The following is a 16794-nucleotide window of genomic DNA, read 5'->3' as shown; positions in this document are numbered from 1 at the left end:
TTATCTCTAACTTTAGAAATAATTACACTATTATATTAAGCTGTCACTAAGGAACTGTTGAAAGCTTCTGCATCCATCACTGTTGCTGAAATCATTAACATGTTTATTTTGTTTGAGGACTTGCAAATACTGTTTAGACAAGAATGCCAGAGAACGTAAGAGTAGCATTAGCCTAACTTAGAGTTTCTTGCAGAGAAGGAAACGGCAAGGCTGCTTAGTTGGCCCAAATCCAAACTGACAAAGCCTTTTCTCCTTTTTAAGTATTTCCCGATTGCCATTAGGCAGATTATCAAGAAAGTCACAAAGCTCGTAGGCCTGCTCTGTGCCAAGGAGACATGACTTGGTGCAGCCAGCATTCTAGCTATTCCCGATGACTGGTCTATAGTTTGAACTTTGTCAGTGGTTTTCAACCCTGTTGCATGTTAGAATCTCCCAGGGAGCTCATAAAAAAGACTCCCCAGCACCCCTCTAATGGATCTGAAGTGCAGCCAGATTGAGACCCTCTGGGCTATGGTAATAAGTCAGCTCAGGGAACAAAATAAGCCCGAATGCAAATGGATTCAAAGAGGTAGATGATCAATGGCTTGTGTAGCAAAGACGAGAACTGATCTGCCATGTGGCCACAGTAGGAAATGGTCTAAATATAATTTTATCTTTTTTAACCAAGGAGAGAGAGAGATGATTATGTTGATGAAAGTGTCATCAGTGGGCAGAGGGAAAACGATTTATTGACAAAGGATTCATTTTAACACCAACGTTTAAAAATGACACAACTGCTGCAAAGGACCCAGCCTGGTGACTGGTGAAAACGGGTGCTCAACATTAATTTTAAATAATTCAACAGATGAAATGGCTGTCCAATATGGTTGCCACTAGCCATATGTGGCTATTTAAATTCAGAAAATTAAATAAAATGTAAAATTCAGTTCCTCAGCTGCACTAGCCACATTTTCACTGTTGAGGTGGCTAGTGGTGGCCATATTGGACAGCACAGATATAGCATATTTCCAGCACTGCAGAGAGTCCTAGTGGTGGATGGTGGTCTACAGAAACCCTTCTCAGAGGCAACCCCTTTGCCTTATGATTTATTCATGTGATCAAAGTATAAGTATGTTATTATGAAGCGAATATCTGAAAATATCAGCAGGTAATCACTTGTAAGCATGCATTATCAAGTCATTTGGAAAGGATTTTGAAATGAAGGACAAAGAAGTAAAACTATACACTAAAGTGTGATGCTCTGCGGCAGCTACATGGAACTGTGCAAACTTGAGTTAAAGAGTCTCTTTGTGAGCCTAAACTGCACATACTTTATGGATTTCAAATGAGGGCAGGAGTGGCTGCTACGAAAATAAGATTCCCAAGTCATCGATGCAGCAGCTGACCTTTGGTAAAATACAGATCGATAATACTAAAATTCTGAGTAAAACCACTGTCAATTTCAAGAGTCACTGCTTTTGTATTCCATATACATAGATACATAAAAACAACATGAAAGTAGATTAGTAATTGCTTCTCATTTTAGGTTTTTAAAGAATGCCACAAAACATCAAACCTGGAGTCTGGAATCCACGTAGTCCAATTCCCTAATTTTATTCATTCATGCATTCATTCATTTTTGAGACAGGGTCTCTGTCGCCCAGGCTGGAGTGCAGTGATGCGATCATGGCTCACTGTAGCCTCGACCTTCCAAGCTCAAGCGATCCTCCTGTTTCAACTTCCTGAGTAGCTGGGCCTACAGGTGTGCACCACCACACCTGGCTAAATTTGTATTTTTTTCTAGAAACGGGGTTTCACTATGTTGCCCAGGCTGGTCTCAAACTCCTGGGCTCAAGTGATCTTCTCGCCTTGACCTCCCAAAATGTTGGGAAACAGGCATGTGCTGCTCTACCCAGAAACTCCCTGATTTTGTAGATGAGGAAACTAAGGTGCAGTTAACAGAGATAATTGGTAGCTGAACAAAGACAAACATGATTTCCTGATATGAACACTCCCCAAGGACCACTCAAACCCAAGGCATTTGCCTCAAATTTTTGAGAACTTTTGTTTTTTAGCGTTAAACATGGAAGATAGCAGTTACATGGCTCTCCGATTAAAAAATGAAAAGGAACCTCTTCACCATGAAATGTTTAGTAAAAGAATTACACACCGCTAAAGAGCATGAGGACTACATCTGTTAATTATTGGGGAAGCACTTAACTGCAGCCAAATGTCTTTGGAGGCACCGGGTTCTGGTGTTGGTGCTGCCCAATTCATTATAAAAGACTATGGAACCAATAGCACTTTCATTGAAAAACTCAAGTTGTCTTCTGAAGATGCAGTGTGGCAGCAGTTTGCAAAGTTAGGTTTTAAAACAATTCCCCCGGAGCATTTGTCAATATAGATTCCTGGGCCTACCCCCTACCCCCTAGAGAATCAATCAGTAGAAGAGCTGAGGTAGGGCCCAGGAATCTGCGTAAGCCAGCATTTCAGGTCGTTCTGGTGTGGGTGGGCCATGGCCAGGCCATCTCAGTTTGCCCAGGACAGTGCCAGGATACACCTGCTTACACGGTTTACAGAAATAATTGTTAATAGTGCTCTTTTTCATTCTCAAAAGTGTCCTGACTTAGACAGTACAGTGTATGGCCCTCTTTCTTCTATCCATGGACCATATTTTGAAAAGTACCAATTCGAACAGTTTACTATTAACAGCTACTATATTTCACCCATAGGATGCTCCCCCAAAAAGGTGAGTTCCATGTTCCCTGCTAGAGACTCCAAATAACCTATATTCCTTCGCTCAATCATAAGACTTTAAGTAAGCATCTTTGTCTATTCCCAGCAATTTGCAAAGGTGCTTGGTGCCATTAATGTACTGAATTTCAGAAACCAAGAGAGAGAATTTTATAGGTGGGAGTGATGAAAAATAGACCAGGGTTCACAAAACACCACAGTGACACACAGTGAATCACAACTACCATTTTATTGTTCTGATTATTGGGGTACAGAATTGTGCATACGCTCCAGGACTAGTTTGGCTATGACAGACACCACAGACTGCTCTGCAACTTTTGGGGAACGTTATCTGAGTCACACACTTCTCTGGTCATGTTTTTCCAACCATCAAAATGAAACAGTTTTCTCTGTGGAATGTGGAGTGACAAATTATCTCAAACCAAAGTCATCTTTCATTCATGATGGCATGTACCAATCAGGCCACAGAACAGCATAGAACTCAGGGGACCAAGCTTCTTTCTATAAACAAAGCTGCTTGGGAACACTGGACTCGTGTGTACATTTATCACTGTAAGTAGACTGACAGAGGCACAAAGCGAGCCAGGTCAGATTTTGACTTATGAGTACAAATATTGTAATGAACTTTTATTTCACATATAATACTTTTACCCTATTAGCAGCTGTTCCCAGTTTAGACACCGCTTTTATGAGTCAAGGAGTTATGATGAAAAATCAGCAAAGGAAGGAACTTTACATTTCACTGCAGCATCAGGTATGTTCACAATGGCATATTTTATTCCACAGTGCTGTTTCTTATTTGGTTCAAGCATGTCTTAGGTAGTCACAAGTTGCTCTAGATCTGGGAAATATTTAAATTTCAAGCACTTGCGTACTTTTGAGAGGATGTGAACTTAGAGCAGCAGATGGTGTGTATACTAAACCATAAGCAGCAATTATGACCGCAAATGATTTAACTCCAAGGAACCGCAGAGATTAGGGTCAGCCAGAATGCCAGAGTGGTATGTTCTGCTCTTCTTAAAAATGGGTCCTGTTTTCCAGGACTGACTCAAGCACAACTCCAGTTTCTAATCAGAGTGTAGCACTCAGTTCTACATGAGAACTGAGCGTCACAATGAGAAGAGAACATCACAATTGTAACAATGAACATAAAGGAAATGAAGGAGGCAATAGAATTCAATTCCTTCAACAGTGAATAAAGCCAATTTGAATTTTTTAAAACACTCCATACTTTATATTTCCTAAGTAAACTTCGCCTTGACTGTCCATTCAAGAGTCAAGATACACTTGGTACTTTTTAAATAGATGCACAATTCATTGGTCAAAATCACACATCAGCTCAACTCATTGGTCAAAATCACACAGCTTGCTTGAAAAGCAAGATACCAAAGGACTTAAAGTGATGCTTTCCCCAGGAGTTACCCAAGGCACCTAGGAGAAAAGGAGCAGATCTAGGATCTCATCAAGCCCCTTATATTTTTTTAATGCTGGTTACAAGGCTGAGAAGATTCTGCCTGGTCCCTCTTCAGCAGCAGGCAGTCTCAAGTTTTGTCAAATCCCTAAAGTGACAGACTTTAGCTGTAAATATTCTAAAACATGCTCACTAAACATTTGGGATATTAACTTCAACTTTTTTTCAATGAAGGCATAAGTCGGTTCTTCCTGTAAGTATATAGTGCTTTTAAAAATATGGACTGAGGTTTCCCATGGTTGTAACAGTTCAGAGGACAAAAAGCAAATGGAATATAAGAAAGCGGTGCCACGATAGAAACAACAGTAACATTTTCTACTCATCCTGTTTTCACAAACTCCTTTTGTGACATGACATTTAGCACGGCTCAACGGCGGACACCACTGACTGCAATCGGATTTCACTTTTGTAACTGCCTTTTTCATGTTTAGCATATGTGAAAAGCCAAAACAACTAGAATTGGATGTGAAGATTCTTTTCTTTCTCTCAAAAGGAATCTCAAGGTAAGAATATTTTAAAACATTAAGTGGTTCTGTTATTAATATGCATTCCATTCTAAGCTTGCCATTTTCAACCAATTTGGAAAGCAAAGATGAACTAAAGAGTAGTTAAAACCAGTGCTATGTGCCAGAGTTAGACATTTCTTGAGTTTGCTAACTGGAGGGCAAATATTACTCAGTACATACGTGATTGTTGATACTTGCGCTATTTTGACCCATTTGCAAAAGTTATCCAGAGAATTCAAATTAAGAAGCCACTTTTAGGTTCACTGATGTTAGAATTATCTAATGGAATGTTCTTTTAAGTGAAAGCTTATTATCCCCAAAGGAGTCAGTTCCAATGGGAAATAGAATCCTCACTGAAAAGCCAAAAAGCAAAATTATCAAACAAAATCAAATTGCAGGGTTTTTCTGTGAAAATCCCAGAGAAGTGTGATAAAAGGGATCTGTGCTTATCTCCCAGACAAAGGAAATTTGGATGTCATTTATCATGAAAAGAGCAAGGTTCAGGCTTCTTGGATAATCTTATGTTCCTGAGATTATAATACTCTAGTTTTGAAGCTCTAGCTCTGAAATTTACGTATGAACTAACAAATCTGAACACACTGTAATAGAGTTCCAGATATTTCCATGGGATTCTTATCAAAGGCTATTCCCTGAGACAGGCGGGGGTAGTGAAAATGTAATTCTCTGAGTACAAAAAAAAAACATATAAAATCATTTTGATCTCTTTACTTTTCCCTTTAAAGAAATTACTAAAATAAAAAATATTTATCGCTATAGTCTAAACTCTTATGTTTTATCTTTGTAAATGTTTTTCTTTTAAATGAACACTTATTGCAAGGCCAGGCGTGGGCGGGATGCTTTCATATACATTCTCTTTCCTGATACTTCTCTTAAAATCATTATTTGTGTAGAAATAAAAATATGGTCTGACAATATACACAAAGTTAGTGAAATATTAAAATAATTAGCTAGAAAACAATTGTAATTCTTTGTTTTTGGAAATTATAACATGAAAAAAGTTAAGCAAACTTAATGGAATCCTAAAATGAGTAGAACTTTTCAAGAATGCAATTGCAATCCTGTACTAGAAAATATAATGTGAAAAACAAATCCAAAATACCTCTCTATGTAAATTAAAGCTCAAGCCATGGTATTCAAAATTAAAATGATTTACATAATCTACTATACTTTGTGGTTTTTTTAGTAATTAACCTTCCTGAGGTTTTGTTCTCCTTAGTGTTTGCTTAACTAAAGTGCTTAATAAAATTTCTACAGAATATATTACCCTCTCCATAGATGAATATTATTTTGAACTACAATCTGACAAAAATCTAACTACATTTAATTATGCTTGATTAATCCAAATGTCACTGAGAGATTTATAGAACAGAGAAATACTTTTCAGTTTAAGTTCCTACTCTTCACTGTAGCTTCCTGGATCCGGTATTACCACAAATTTACTATCTCATGTTTCTAATATTGTTTTTAACATCCCACAAAAAATATTCCCAATAGTCCAGACTGGACCATGGGACTCCAGAGATCTCTGCTGCTTCTCATTTTCAAGAGACAGGCAAACCTCTATCAAAGAGGAAGTCGCCACTTCCAATAGGAGGCACGCTGCCCCTGCAGCGCCGCCAACACTTAAGGGGAAAGGATGGAGAGAAGTGAAGTCAATTCTCCACCTTTTGGTGTTTTATGCCAAAAAATGCACATACAGGATGCATTATGAACTTATTAAAACACCGTAAGGATATTAAGACAAGGTAAGGGGCTGCTTTTCTTTTAATGCAGGCTCGTAACTGTATCAGACATTTGCTTAGACGCTTTGAGTAACGATGCCCTAAGGTGCTTTAGTTTATACGCAAATAAGTTTGTTTAAAGGGTGACAAATTGGCTCTACCTATAGGGATAAAAACACATCCCATCTTCTTCTCCAGTCGTTAAATCTCCTACTGCTGGGTCACTCAGCTCTACCCCCAGGGACGACCAGACAGACAACGCGTTCTAAGGCATGGAGGAACTGTCATGAGGGGCCACCTGTGTCACACACGAAGTAACAGTGTCCTGGCCGCCCTAACCCTATCATCCAGATCATGGGGAATTCATGTCCCTATCTTAGAAACAGAAAGGTAGAAACAGAGGTTTCTCGGGAATTCTGTGACCAAAATATTGTTGTCATTTTATTTTCCTTTTGGGGGATGAACACAGCTGATACCTGTGGACTTGAGAGGGAGGCTTTCCCGAATCATCCTTTCCTCCACCTCTAAAACAAGTTTACAAGTGTTAAATAGGGTCTCTTCTGACAAGCAGCTGTTTTAGCTACAGCATCATCATCCAGATGCTTTCAACTTCTATTCAAATAACGAGTTCTAAAGTCCTAAAAAGACACATCTGGAAACTGCCGTCATTACGGGGTTTTGTTACAAGGAAACAGCAGCCCACACTATTCAATGAAGTCTGATTGTAAAAGCTGCCTCCTCTCACCTGACCACAGTTCCCCGTTGGTCAGCAAGACAATGAACTGAAATGGGCTCCCATCTGCTCTGTCTACCCAAAGCTACAGTGTGGGGACTTTGACAGGGTCCCCTGCAGAGCTGAGTGCAGAGCCAGGCACAGAAAACAAACCCTCCAAATTCAGATCAATCGATGTGAAGGTGAGAAAAACTCAGGAATCACTAACACTTCATCTTCTAAGGAACGCACCTGTCCATGATGAAAACAACATTGAGAAGATCCGGTGCCACCTCCTGCATCTCCCTTTCTGGCTGGATTTTTCTCCATAGCACTCATCTCTCAATTGTACTATTCAACGTCCTTATTGTGTTTCTAGTCTGTCTCCCCTAATAGAAAGTGGGTTCATGAGGCAGGGATTTCTGCCTGCTTTGACCCCTGCCACGTGCCCAGCATTCAGCACAGTTTCTGGCACACTGAAGACACTGGACAGTATTGCAATGGAGGACTAAAGGTAGCTTTCCTTCATGACTCCTCTCTCTGCCACCCTCCCTTCGTTAGCCTCTTTTACATGCGGGTACTGGTCTTCAAGTCTCCATTTCACACCAGGACAGACACTAGGGAAAGGTGCTGCCCAGGGTGGAGCTTGGTGCATACAGCAAGGTTGTCACTAGTGCTCCTTGACCGTTATGCCAGAGCTCTGAAGGTGATGCAAGTTTGCTGCTGGATGTCTGGTGCAATGTGCTGACCACCGACGCAAGGAGGCTTCAATTCTACAAACACGCCAAATAAAACCCCAGCCCCAGGATCTACCTACAAACGCACTTTCAAAACATTAACTCGGTGTGCTTTGGTGGTGGGCTCCAGGTCTCCAAGCCATGGGAATATATATTCATGAAAAACCAAAAGGAATCCTGATGAAGACTTAACACCTTTCTCTTTCTTGATGAACCAAATTTTAAAATGGGTTGATTGAAAAGACAGGTAAGAAAACCTGTGGCACGGTTAAGGTCTCAGAGGTGTTAACCCCCCTCAGTGGCACAGCTCCACCAACAACCTGTTCGTAAAGAAGAGGTTAGGCGTCTCTTGGTAACTCTGGTGATGTGCTAGTTTGGAGTATTTTAACATATTTAATCAGCTAACTAATAATTGTCAATGGCTGATAACTTAAGTTCATTAAAATGTCAAATGTCCTCTATTTTCAAACCAGAACGTACTGATATCTCTAATCAATGAGACAGGAACCTGACTTAAAAGTTATCTTTCCACACAGAACAGTAAACGAAAATCTCGTATTAAGTTGTTAATCGTCCTTTCTTGCTGGCAATATTGCTTCCTTCTGTTTGCTCAAATGTAGATTATGAAGGACATTAGCTTCAAAGTCAATGTTTAAGCATCTGGACTACTGAAAAGATGGCAGAATAAACGCATGTTTATATAAGTGCTCTTGCCCTCTGACCCACACATCCAAAAGTTGAACAACAAGCTATCTATAATGAAACTAGTAAAAGTCGCAACTCCATACCACGGACTCCAGGGCAATGTCTGACAGATACAACCAAGTTGGGGATGAATCGAAGAAGGGGTCTTGCACTTGCCAGGCATTTCTCCCAGTCCCCAGTGGCCACAATTGCTGGGCAGTTAATGAGAGGATTCCCAAGACTCTACTGATCATTTGTTAACTTGGCAAAACAGGACTGGCAACAGTCGGGAGCAGCTGAGAACACTCTGTGCGTGCATGTTTCCAGAAAAATGAGGAGGGGAGGTTGAGATCTCAGATGAACCATGTGTGTTCATCCCCTCTGGTATCCAAAAGAGGAAGAGCGGCGAGAAGCAGGACCAGAGGAGAAAAACCAACTCTGGAACTGATCTCACAAATATGTGCTACATGCAATCCAGGAGAGCAGAAGTACAAACCCATCAAGTTTCTGCTAGGATGACCACTAGTGGGAATGGGGAAATGCAAAGAGGATCTGTCTCCCAATGGGACCTGGCCACCCCCAGGGCAGAGGATTCAACAGTGTCTATGGAAGGCACTCACAGACAACACGTTCCAAGGAGGCTTCGTGTCACTCCTTATTCCCCCAAATCCAAACAGAATGAAAACCAAAAACACCCTCCACCACTACAAGCCATCAAGAGCTAGCCTTAGGGTTCAGGTGCTAAGGTTATCCTTCAAACACGTCTGGCTCAAAGGAGGAGTCAAGGAGGATTTACCCACATTCTTCTTGGACAGGTAAAACTGGTACCATGCAAAGACAAGAAGCAGAAGGGGTCATCATGATACTTGTGCAACAAGATAAAAGCAAACAATACAAGAAAAGGAATGAAAGATGCAAAGGATAGAGAAATACACTCTAGAAAAAGAATGAGCTCATAAACCATGAAAACTGTAGACAGAATTGTTCAGCCCTGGAAGAAATAAGAAATCAAAGAGGACAACATAATGAGCTAAGGAAAGAAGGAGATAAAAAATGAAACTAGGCTGGGCAAGGTGGCTCACACCTATAATCCAAGAACTTTGGGGGGCTGAGACCAGCGGATCACTTGAGGTCCGGAGTTTGAGACCAGCCTGGGCAACATGGTGAAACCCTGTCTCTACTAAAATACAAAAATTAACCAGGCATGGTGGCATAAGCCTGTAGTCCCAGTTACTTAGGAGGCTGAGGCAGGAGAAACGCTTGAACTCGGGAGGCGGAGGTTGCAGTGAGCAGAGATCACACCACTGCATTCCAGCCTGGGCACAGAGTGAGATGCTGTCTCGAATAAAATAAAATAAAATAAAACAAAACTGTAACAGAAGCGGAAGCCACATTACAAGGAACAGTACAGTCAACAGTACAGATCAACATTACAATCAACAGTACAGAAAACTGAGTCAGTCAGTGAAATGGAGGATAAGACTTGAAAAAAATCATACAGCGTGAAGAAAGATGAGATGAGTGGCATCTAAGGAAAGATAACTGTGAAGGACAGATAACAGAGAGCCAATATAAAAATGAAGTTTTCAAGAAGAGAACAGACTAAACTGATACAAAAAGCAGTGAGGCCTGAAATGACCATATCTAATGCTCACTGCATTCCAGAAAAAGGCAACAGACAACAGTCAATCCTGAGATATACTCCAATGAAGTTACTAAATTTCAAGGATAAACAAAGAATTCAAGTATCCAGGGCAAACAATCAGGTCATCTACAAAAGGGGAAGAAAAACCCATCAGGACTCAGACCTCTCAGCACCACCAGATATGGACAACAATAAAGTAGCAATAACACCATGTCTCCAGAGAATTCAAGGAAAAAGGATGTGATCCAGAATCTGATAGCTGGCCAAGTTATTGTTCGTAAGTAACAGCAACAGGAATACATTTGTAAATATGCAAGAAAACCCAACCGAAGCTGTAATACAGTCTGCAAAAAAGATAAAAACATCAGCTCTCAAATGTGGAGTCTTTGTATGAAAGGGCTGGCAGTGAGCACTGAATTCATTCAGACACAGAATTAAGTCTAAATAACTCTAGTAATTACCTACAGCAATCCACTTTAAGTTGCCTGTCTTTTTTGGTAAAAGCTGCCAAATCCATCTGATTATCTCCTCTAACTATGCCAAAATGGAAACACACAAAAGAAACCCTCTCCTGAACGGAATTAACTTGCTCTACAGATAATTTGGGGTTTAGAGCTTACCCTTTGAGGAATAGTATACTGAAGAAATTCCTCAAAGGAGGTAATACAAATCACCTGGTGTATTGTTTCGAGCACCCAACTGCTCGCTTTGGCCCTTCCATTGACTTACCATGCCACCTTGGCAAACTTAACTGCTTTGGGATTCATACGAAAAACCGAGATATAGCTGCGTGGTTCACCTCATGGCATCGTAAGGATCAAATGGCATGCTGTATGCAAAAGGTCTTTGGAATCTATTCGCAAGGCTGTAAAACTATGTCACACTGTTTGGATGGAAAGAATTCTGTACTCAGGAGCCAAAATCAGATACTGAGAGACTAAAAAAGGACGAGATGGCTGCTGTGGATCTATCCCTCCACTTCCTTTCATTTCTCCACATTTTAAAGTCATCTCTTAGCACTATAAAAAGGAAATTCAGCACTTTCACAGCTCCTGACCTGAACTTCCATACTTTCTTTTTTTTTTTTTTTTGAGACGGAGTCTCGCTCTGTCGCCCAGGCTGGAGTGCAGTGGCGGGATCTCGGCTCACTGCAAGCTCCGCCTCCCGGGTTTCCGCCATTCTCCTGCCTCAGCCTCCCGAGTAGCTGGGACTACAGGCGCCCGCCACCTCGCCCGGCTAGTTTTATGTATTTTTTTAGTAGAGACGGGGTTTCACCGTGTTAGCCAGGATGGTCTTGATCTCCTGACCTTGTGATCTGCCCGTCTCGGCCTCCCAAAGTGCTGGGATTACAGGCGTGAGCCACCGCGCCCGGCCAACCTCCATATTTTTAATTTAGAGACAAGGATGGTTTAAGAACTTAGAAAGATGTTGCCCTACCACCCAAGGAAGATGTCTGACAGTTTTCTATCTTTGATTCACCTACTATTTATGAATATTATTCACTATTTTAATATTATTTATTAATATTGTTTATTAAGCACCTACTATGTGTCAGGCACTATTTTAAAGAGACACAGTCCCCACTTAAAATCAAATAAATGAGAGAGCAATACAGAGGAATGGGAAAGAATTTAGCTGAAAAAGGGTCCATGTCTATTTGTGTTACAACCTATGTGGGGAAATCTGACCATTTGCTTATAGGCAAACCCAGTAAACAGCCAGATTCTCTGCCTAAATTAAGAGAATCATGGACAGTTGACAAAAAGGATAAATGAATACTTGGGTAAAGAGGCTAGTAAGCTAGAAGAACACAGATGTTCCTGAAACTCTTTTTGCAGTTGCTTTAGGATTAAAGATAAATTCTTAATGAAGAAAACAAAGACAGGAGAAGCAAGGTTGTACTGGGGTCAGATGGATGTGAGGAAGCCAAAAAGTGTGCTAGTAAAGAACTACCGATTAAGTCATGAAGACACTGAAATCAATCTTTACTTTTGAAAAACACTTGTAAAGGGAAGAACGTGATGAGATTTTTCTACACCATATTTTCCATATGCGGCCCCTTACATGGTACTGCTTATGAGGATGTGGTAATCGATGGGGCTTCCTCAAACAAGAGAAACGCTGTCAGAGCCAGGCAGTAGGCAGCACACCCTAAACTGCTGCTTCCTCTCTCCTACAGTGTATCACACTTGAAAGCATAAAGGAGTATCATTGGAAATTGAGGCCAAGGAAGATATTACCTCATGTTTATAAGGAAGCTAGGGTCGGCTGGGCGCGGTGGCTCGCACCTGTAATCCTAGCACTATGGGAGGCTGGGGGGGGGGGGGGGCGGGTCACTTGAGGTCAGGAGTTCGAGACCAGCCTGGTCAACATGGTGAAACCCCGTCTCTACAAAAAAACACAAAAACTAGCTGGGCGTGGTGGTGCACACCTATAATCCCAGCTATTTGGGAGGCTGAGGCACAAGAATTGCTTGAACCTGGGAGGCAGAGGTTGTAGTATGCCGAGATGGTGCCACTGCACTCCGGCCTAGGGGACAGAGTGAAACTGTGTCTCAAAAAAAAAGGAAGCTAGGGTCTTTGCATGTAAACGACCATTTTTTGGTTGTTTTTTTTTTTTTTTTTACATCTTTTACGCCACACAAAAATAATCATATGGAACAGTCCCATTCCCAAGACACTGACTCGGTCCTCAGACCTATGGGCTTCCTACGGCCCACCTCTCACCAGTCTCTCGGAAGTACATCAGTATTTCTTTTACCTGATTGATTATATATGAGTTCTCTGATGAGATCCTTCTAAGGATGGAAGAGATGAGCTCTTTCTAAAGATGAATGGAACTACCCTGAGCTCAGGTAATATAACGAAATAAAAGAAAAGCAGATCCAGTGGAATGAAGAGAAATAGGAATGCAATCCAGCCACATGCAGCTGGGCAAAGCACACCTCATTTCGGGGAGAAATCCCCCACGGTGGTGGGAGTGGGGCTAATTGCATTGGTACTATCATATGACTAAAGCAGGATGAATGGTTTACAAGTCAGAACTTCTACATCAGTGGACTCAACACTTACAAATTGGACTGAAACATTTATACGGACATTAAAACAGGGCGGAAGTCAAAACAGATGATATATATGGAAAATTATCATGAAGAGAAGCACATCCTGTGGAGCTGTATATAGGATGCTGGTATCAATCCGGATTCTTCGATCACTTCTATTCCTAAGGGTAAATATAACATCATTCCTCTTTCCTTATCCCAAATCGTCTGCTAATTCCCACTTCCAACTTTTAGCAAAAAGGATTGTGAAAATCAGACTGAGCTGACAATTCTAAAACTAAGATGAATGAAAATGAAAATTATCAAGACCTGGAGCATTTTTCAAAAATAAACTAGAGAGGCCTTTTCCCTCCGATAGTCTATTTTACAGCTAGTAAAGTGCATCACACAGAAACTTCCAATTCCTTAGAAGACTACAAAGGAATAAAATATGACACAGGTACTGTATTAGATGGATAGAAGTTTGACAGAAGCATAAAAACTCCACTTCACACTCTGTGCAAATGTGGTATTGACCAGGAGGCAGTTTTTCACTTAAGATCTTTGAAACCAAGCAGTTGGGTGAAAAATTCGAAGATAACATTTGGAATGCTTTAATCAACAGAAATATACAAATGAATGTTAAAATAAAACGAAGGCATCAGTGAAGAAGATCTAACATGAAAGTCACCACAACCTCACAATGAGAATCCGATCAGATGGAAGAAGGCAAAAGCCTAAATCATAGAGTGGCGGAGGGAGGCATGGGAGAGACGGAGGGCTCTGGGACTAAATCACCAGGGCATGGCCAGCTGATATCTTCCGCTTCCAGGGTCCCAGGGCCCTAGCTGGAGGTTTGGGACAAATATGATATTTGGTCACAAGGAGCAACAGTACGATCTGCTGTATCTGGAATGGGAAAGGCGCACAGAATCCTGGAAGGACTGAAGACATCAGATGCTATGAAAACAAGATGGAGTGTACGAGGGCACAAGAGCTGTAAGGAGGCTCGGTGCTCTTCGGTGACAGGCATCAATCACACCACAACAAGATGTCATAAAAAAGTTACTACTTTAGTGGAAGATCTGGAGTAGCTACAGGAAAAGCTCCTTGGGAAAGTCCAGGTGGTACAGAGAAAATACACATTCAAGCACTAGGAATAACTATGATGCCACGCTCAGAGCAGGTGGGAGAAAGCAGTTCTCTCTGGTTGACTTGCAGAAGGCAATCTTTCTTCACAGAGAGGACCAGAGCATTCAGTCCTCTAGAAAGTTCTATTAGTCTTGATCTTGTCCCTACAAAGAAAACAATGAGAATATCCATAGTGAGTTTGTGAGTACAACCTCCTCTGTTTTGACCAGGACTTAGAGCATTTCATTATAGTGATAATTCAAAAACCCTTGCCGTATCTCAGAATTATTTTCTACAATTACGACAGAAACAGAATGACCATTTAATTACTTACATATACTTTAAAACGGTTCTTTACTGTCAGTGAAAACTCTGGTTAGATATAGAGTGACTGCTAAAAAGTATGAGGTTTCTTTTGGGGGTGATGAAAATATGCTAAAGTTAGATAGTGGGAAGGGCTGCACAACTCTGTGAATATACTAAAAAATATGGAATTGTATACTTTTATTTATTTATTTATTATTGAGACGGAGTCTCGCTCTGCCGCCCAGGCTGGAGTGCAGTGACAAGATCTTGGCTCATGGCCACCTCTGCCTCCTGGGTTCAAGCAATTCTCGTGCCTCAGCCTCCCAAGCAGCTGGGATTACAGGCGCCCGCCACCACCACCCGGCTAATTTTTGTATTTTTAATAGAGATGGGGTTTTGCCATGTTGTCCAGGCTGGTCTTGAACTTCTGACCTCAAGTGATCCACCCGCCATGGCCTCCCAAAGTGCTGGGATTACAGGCGTGAGCCACTGTGCCTGGCCAGAATTATATATTTGTAAAGGGTGAAATTTATGTTGTGTGAATTAATCTCAATAAAACTCTTACTTAGAAACTGTTTTGAAAACACATTTTCTTAGAATCTCCCATGTATAAATACCTAGTGAATTTACCATACTTACTAAATTCTTTCCCCAAATCTCTACTGATTATTTGTACAGTTTAACAATTTTAATTGTCAGGCTAAGCATTTTAAAATTTTAAGAATTGCTTTCTGCTTAAATTTGTTCATCTAATAACATATGAGAAGTTAAGACTAATACTTAATTAGCATACAACCTGAACTACTTAGTTTTAAAATTGCCTTTAAAATAATATTCAATTAAAGCCACCTTTTTACAACCAAACATTTTTCTAAAGATGGCTTCTGCACTACTCAAATTACTCCACATATCAGAGCAATAGTTTGAACCGTTTGAATCAACCGGTCACAGTGATGCTCAACATTCTATTTGACTTACATACAGACTGAAAATGGAATCAACAGAAATTGGTATGATCCAGGTATTTCAAGCTGATTTAGCTTAAACTTGGCTGGGAATAGTGAGAGTATGTATGTTTGTGTCCACAAACCAAACTTCTCTAAACTTCATCATTTGAGATGAGTGGCCAGTCCAGCAATATTGTATAGCAGTCCACCATGACACTTCCATAGAAAAAAATAAACATCCATATGGATATCATTTATAACACTTGTCAGAGAAGACCAATGCTACTAAATGGTACAATATTGCAAAGCTATATAAACTGTATTTGTATACAAATATCTTTCTGTTGCATTATGCTAAAGTTGTTAAAAAAAATCAAGGTTTTCAGAGTGATAAGAAATATATACAATTAAAATCTATTGGGGAGAAACATTACAGTGTTAAAATAGAATAAAATATCAATATGAACTTATGATTTAAAATATATTTTAAATATAGCTATATTTTATAGCTCTGTCCAGGAAAAGGGCCTAGAAAAGGTATAACAAGCATTCTCAATTCTAAGATTAGCATCTCTAATACTGATTAAAAAGAAATAGGGCTGGTCGCCGTGGCTTATGCCTGTAATCCCAACACTTTGGGAGGCTGAGGCAGGCAGATCACCTGAGGTCAGGAGTTCGAGACCAGCCTGGCCAACATGGTGAAACCCCATCTCTACTAAAAATACAACAACAACAAAAAAGTAGCCAGGCGTGGTGGCTCATGCCTGTAGTCCCAGCTACTTGGGAGGCTGAGACACAAGAATCGCTTGAACCCAGGAGGCGGAGGCTGCAGTGAGCTGAGATTGAGCCACTGCACTCCAACCTGGGTGACAGAGTGTGACTCTGTCTCAAAAAAAAAAAAAAAAAAAAAAGAAACAAGACTCCTTGGGGGAGAATAGTTGATTCCAGGACACGGGCACAGAAGGTATAAGATGAACCTAGGATATCATCTTGGGCAAGAAACGCTTTCAAGGCAATAGAACACAAAGGTTCCAGCTGGAAATAGCTCTCATTGGCCAAAGGTATGTCAATTCAAGCATCAAAAAGGAAAATGACTGTTACATACAATAACATGGATGAATCTCACATAAAGCCAGACAC

The 16794-nt window shown here is 40.7% G+C and overlaps 1 protein-coding gene across 1 annotated transcript in view; it reads right to left on the bottom strand.

Moving 5' to 3' along the window:
* Nucleotides 1–2943: 2943 nt before the first annotated feature.
* PDK3 (pyruvate dehydrogenase kinase 3) overlaps nucleotides 2944–16794 on the bottom strand; it is an 80406-nt gene continuing 66555 nt past the window's right edge. Inside the window, exon 12 of the mRNA XM_050777370.1 lies at nucleotides 2944–14565. Within this exon, the coding sequence (XP_050633327.1) occupies nucleotides 14535–14565 (31 nt within the window). The 3' untranslated portion in view covers nucleotides 2944–14534. The remainder of the gene's footprint in view (nucleotides 14566–16794) is intronic.

Source organism: Macaca thibetana, chromosome X, assembly GCF_024542745.1.
Source record: "Macaca thibetana thibetana isolate TM-01 chromosome X, ASM2454274v1, whole genome shotgun sequence".
NCBI lineage: Eukaryota > Metazoa > Chordata > Mammalia > Primates > Cercopithecidae > Macaca > Macaca thibetana.
Note: the sequence above shows the minus strand (reverse complement) of the source record. Positions and strands in the feature narration are given on the sequence as shown.